Source organism: Pelmatolapia mariae, linkage group LG14 (assembly GCF_036321145.2).
Source record: "Pelmatolapia mariae isolate MD_Pm_ZW linkage group LG14, Pm_UMD_F_2, whole genome shotgun sequence".
NCBI classification, from domain to species: domain Eukaryota; kingdom Metazoa; phylum Chordata; class Actinopteri; order Cichliformes; family Cichlidae; genus Pelmatolapia; species Pelmatolapia mariae.
Genome location: NC_086239.1, coordinates 24,596,203 through 24,602,202, shown reverse-complemented (window position 1 = coordinate 24,602,202; position 6,000 = coordinate 24,596,203). Strand labels below are relative to the sequence as shown.

The 6,000-nt window shown below is 37.9% G+C and overlaps 1 protein-coding gene across 1 annotated transcript; it reads left to right on the top strand.

The window, feature by feature from the left end:
* Positions 1–93: 93 nt before the first annotated feature.
* On the top strand, positions 94–1,071 carry LOC134640586 (P2Y purinoceptor 13-like). The gene has a single exon (XM_063492497.1). The coding sequence runs from the start codon at positions 94–96 to the stop codon at positions 1,069–1,071; it is 978 nt and encodes a 325-aa protein (XP_063348567.1).
* Positions 1,072–6,000: the final 4,929 nt, after the last annotated feature.

Sequence of the window (6,000 nt, the reverse complement as noted above, 5' to 3'; positions counted from 1 at the left end):
CTTAGTGGGAGAGAAAGGTTGGTTTTTGCCCAAAAAAACAGACAAATGATTAGTTTGATTTTGACCCCTATGTATTTTTTCCAGATATTGATGATGTCAAACAGCACAGAACGCCTCTCCTCTGACTGTGGCTCTCCCGGCCTGGTGGCCTTCCACATTGTTCTCTCATACCTTTTATTCTTCTTGTTTCCTATTGCATTATTACTTAATGGAATAGCAGGCTGGGTGTCTTTACACCTAGAGTCCACTTCTACCTTCATAGTGTATCTGAAAAATCTGGTGGCTGCTGACCGCATTACACTCATGATCCCACTAAAGGCAGCCAGCATGCTTCCAGGTGCAACAGTTGAGTTTAAGGCTTTCATCTGCCGTTATGCTGGCATCTCTTTCTACTGCTCTTTGTACACAAGCATTGCATTAATGGGTCTCATCAGTTTGGACCGCTTCTTCAAAATCGTTCGACCATGTGGAAAAGTCCTGGGACAAAATGTGAAGTTCACTGTAATAATGTCCACCTTGGTTTGGATTCTGTTGTTTGGCGGTGCTGCTGTTCCAAGTATCATTGTCACTGACCAGGTTCCTGCTACTCAAACTGATGATTTATGTATGTCTTTGAAACCTCCAGCTGGCAAGAACTTCCATAAATATGTGGCTTTATTTATGGAGATTCTTTTCTGGTGTGTCAACATACTGATTGTGTTTTGCTACATCTGCATTACCATGAAAGTAGTGCAGTCCTTCAGAAATTCTGGGAGCAATAACAGACAGGGACAGAAGAAAACCAAGCTGCGAGTCTTCTTGATCCTTCTTGTTTTTTGGGTGTCCTTTGTGCCATTCCACTTAATTCGCATTCCTATGATACAAAATGAATTCTCTGACACTGATGTCTGCACTCCAACATGGTTAAAGATAGTCAGTGAATTAGCCACCTGGATGTCTACTATCAATGCCTGCCTAGACCCTCTTCTCTACATCTTCCTGTGCAAGGAGTACAGAGAAAAACTAGTGGAGATGAAGAAAAGTATCTGCGCTGGATTTCATTCTGGTGACAAAAATGTGATTTCACAGTAATCAAAAGGGTGATAAAAAGGCTATTTTTCTGTTTATATATTTGTGAATCTTTAAAAACTGAGATATAAGTAATTGATCTGTGGTAACAAACTCTGACTTACTAAGAAAACAACACCATAGCAAGCACGTTTGATCTTTAAAGTTTGTATTGTACCACCCTCTAGTGCCCCAATAAGGATCAGCATCTATTGAGAGTGAAGGTCCCCTAACAGAAATAAGACAATGCATAGATAAATTAATAAATGTTATGTTGCTTACAAAATAAGTACAATACAATGGATATTTACTGTTCTATTCTAGCTAATCAAAATCTCAGTAAATCTCAATTTGCCTTTTGTTTTAATCAAAGCTGTGTGTTTTTTTATGCATACATGTGCTGTTTATATTTATGTAAATATACAGTTCAGCTATTTAAGGGAATACTTAGATCACAGACTGGAGCTTTATTAATGAAATGAAATATTCAAGTTGAAAATCTTCACTTAGATGCATTTTGCAGTTTGTTGAGAACCACGCACACACACACACACACACACACACACACACACACACACACAGTTGGATTAATAAATGTGTTAAGCAATGTACATATTCTTTGAATGGGTGGATATGTGGATGCTTAAAGAGATGGATGGATATTGTTTTATCATTCATTTCAATGTTTTAACCCAATTATCATCTGTTGTTTTGTTTTTCACACACCACAGAAAGATGATTCTGCTTTCTATAAATGTATTTTTGCTGCACAAAAGAATGTAACTGTTTCTATTATTAAAAGAGCTAAACTGCTACTGCTAAGCGCTAACCACAAGAATTCTCATAAATCCTTTTTCAAGATATAATAAGATTACTGTTAAAGTGCACTATTAAGTTGTCAGAATGTAATTCATGTAATTCTTTTGTTAGAGTTAATTTCTTATTTAGAGACTTTTATAGCCTGTATAATTTTTTCTAAATCTGTAATCGTTCTCTGAGGAATAAAATGTGTATATGCAACTGTGTCCTCTTTGTTATTCAGCACAAGTCCTCACTCAGCACGATAAACTTTCTTGACAGCTATTGCATTTCCTTTTGTTTAAGAAGACAACAAACATCAGTGAAGGCTGTAGGGCTTTTGTGTTTGCTTTAACATCTGATATCATGCTTTGGTCACTTGCTACATGATTGTCAAGTTATTTCTTGAACTAACTAGTGCAATAAACAACCCGTCGATGCAAATGCAATCAGTCTATTAAAAACATTGTAATAATATTTTTCAGAAGAACGTTTATTTCCTACATCAGCAATAAAAGTCAAAACTATGATGAGTGGAGGGGAAATCGTGACGATGAAGCATAGAGCTAATGGGACGTAAAAAACAGAAACATTTGTTTTGCTAGTAACTTTGAGGATGATAAGTAACATAAGAGTTAGAGGTCTTTTCTATACACACCCATAAATCTAAAAGTGAGGCAGATGTAGTGATGTGTCTATATGCAGGCACTAAAACTCATGGGTCACACTGACTACACTGGTTCCCCCCATTAAATTTCAGGTCTAAGTACAGTTTACACTGCAAGCTGGATTTATGGCATCTGTTTTGTTTCTCGGCAGAGAGCAATAAGCTGTTATTGCTTTTGCATATGCTCTGATAAATTACCAGACTCACGGCTGAATTTGTTTGCCATGAAAATCAACAGTATTCTTTAAGCGCCTGCCATGTCAGTGCATTGCCACGCATTATCTTGTGCCTTAGAAGAACCACTCAAGTCATCAACTGTAAGTTATTCTCAAGATGTGCTCTTATCTTTATTTAAGAGTGTAGTGTTCACTTTGATAGCATAATCAGGGGTGACAAAAATAACCACTCAACTAATTACTTCTCAAGAGTAGTGTAATAACATTGAATTTAATCTACAGTTGTACACTGAAAAGATAGATTTTTCTGTTCTAGTTTAGAATAATTCATTAAATATGTTAAATATGTAAATAAGTAAAACAGAGACACTTTTCTCTAAGAAATGTATATGTTTCTAAACCAACAAACATATTTAACCATTTAAACAACCAATGTATAGAGTATTTCTTGGATTAGTTATGTCTCTATTAAATCTCCTTTGTAAAGTCTATAAAGAGAATGAATTATCCTGCCAGGATAAGGATGCATATAATCTGTAGCATTTGGATTATAATGTATTTACTTTTTGACTAACTTTCATAACTGGGAATTCTGAAGAGTAATTAGCACTGAATACAGTTATTGAAGGACGTCATTTATGTGTAATGGAAAATTGAAAATAAAATACTAGTAATACATAAATGTATTTAAAACAACATAATAATACACCACTGCTTTTGCCCTGTTTAGCCTGCAGCTTGGACTAAGATAAGCAAGAGATAATGAATGCCACGTGGGATGCAGCCTTTCAGAGTAATCAGAGTGAGTAAAGAACTCAAAAAAGTCACATCTTTCCCATCAAAGTAATAAAAAAGTCATGAATTGTTGAACATTAAAGTGGACTTGACACTCTACATGTATTAAGGCTAATTTACACCATGGAACCCTGCTCTAAAGACTGTCACTGTGTCACTGTAACACAGAATCACTGGGTTGGTTTGTTGATTGGTTGCTGGTAATATACTTGCATTAGCGTATGTTAGCTAACCGTAAGAAAAGCCAACAAGTGAGTGGAAAACAAGAAAACTAAAATTGGAAAGCAGTCTATGCAGGGCTGTAATAAGGAGTTTTAAAAAACCTGCAAAAAAACAAAACAAAAAAGGATGCGCTGTTTACTTTAACTCTGTGTCTTTTAAGCAGTAATTTGTTTTTAGTTGCTGTCTAGCTGCACTGAAATGCAAAAATCCACCTGTTAAACATGATGTTAGGGTTTCTAGAGCACTTTACAAATGAGGACCCTGTGGAGGAGATCCTGTTTGAGTCAGGTGCACCGAGCTGAAGTCAGAAACTCGATTTTTCCTATCATTTTTCCTATCCACTTCTGGTGTACTAAGCACTGCAGTACCCTGATGGTCACAACATTCGCTCAGTGCTGTTTTATGCAATAACATTTTATGGAATCTCAAACACATCCAAACTATTTACAACATATCAGGTTACTACATTCACCACAAATAACCCTATAAGTTTCTTATAGTCCAAATCTAATTAAAGGAAAGGATTGTTTCCCTGCGGACACGCTGATGGATATAAGGATTCCCAATTTTGCTTTGGTAAGAAACGTAATTAGGTTTGTGGTGTGATGCGCATGTAGTAACCTGTTATGGTGTAAACCATTCAGATGTACTTGGGAAAAGACTATTTTATATAAACAAAATTCCCCTCTCGCCCGTGCAGGCGGTATATCCTTCACGCTCGGGTCTTCTACCAGAGGCCTGGGAGCTTGAGGATTGATTAATAATACTTTTTTCATCCCGAGGGAAATTGGGTTAAGGCTGCCAGCCGTGCCAGCGCCATCTTACCCTTCCGACCATACATACATTACACAAACATCATATGGGGTTGACAGGTCAGAGAGGTATACAATGGAAAATGCACAACATGAGGAAAGACGAGGAGAAAAAAGAACTCCCCCCAGACTGAGCTCCAACAGGGAGATCAGTTTGAGAACAGAAAAATAAATCTGTGTATCCTGTGCAGTATATTAGCTGTTCCTAGGACTGCGCTCTTCTGGACAGAGATCGCCGATGTTGTTCCTGGGATCTGCTGGAGCTAGCTTGGGAGTCACTGCACTGAGTGCTCCGATTACCACTGGGACCACTGTTACCTTCACCCTCACATCTTCTCAAGCTCTTCTCTGATCCCTTGGTACTTCTTCAGCTTCTCGTTTCCCTTTTTCCTGATGTTGCTGTCATTTGGTACACTACGTCGATCACTACGGCTGTCTTCTGCTGCCTGTCTACCACTATCATGTCTGGTTGGTTAGCCACCACCATTTAATCTGTCTGTATCTGGCAGTCCCACAGAATCTTAGCTCGGTCATTCTCCACCACCCTAGGGGTGTCTCCTATTTTGACCTTGGGGTTTCCAGGCCATACTCGGCACAGATGCTTCTGTATACTATGCCAGCCGAAACACCAAACCTGATGAGGAAAAACTGAATGTCAGACTCCAGCTTGGCTCTCCTCGACACAATCCTCATTTATAAATGCTCTACAAACCATAACATCATGATTAACCGGTGGATTTTCCCATTTTAGTGCAGCTAGCCAGCAATGAAAAAATAATTACTGCTTAAGAGACAGACGGTGAAAGTGGACTTATATATATATATATATAAAACTTATTGCTGCAGTCAAGGGCAGCATAAATTTTACCACATTAGACTGCTTATCAGTTTCAGTTTCCTTGTTTTTCACTCAGTTATTGGACCTGTCACTAGTTAGCTTACATAAACCAATGTAAGTGTCTTAGCAGCAACTAAACAACTAACTAACCAGTGACGTCACTTTCTGTACTGGCACAAAATGGCACTAAACATGTCCTGATGCTTTCACTTTAAGCTACACAGACAGTTTTAAATCTATAACAGTTTTTTTGTGTAAAGTAGCAATGATACATGTAGTGTTTCATGTCCATTCAAACTGAAGGCATTCAGTTTGAATGGACATCTGTTTAAAATACATACGTTACTAAACAGACTATATAGGGATTATTTTGTCAGAAACTATGGGTATTTAAAACATGTTTTCCTTCTCTAGGTGAAGCGATGCCAACTGCGACCGCTCAAAATGATTCACAGTGCCACAGTTTCACTTACAACCCAAACGTTATCCCAGCTCTCTACTATCTGATGTTCCCTTTGGCCTTGTTGCTGAATGGCGTAGCAGCCTGGGTGTCCCTACACCTTAAGTCCACCACCACCTTTGTGGTGTATTTGAAAAATCTGATAGCTGCTGACACTTTAATAACCTTGATCGCCCCATTCAAAA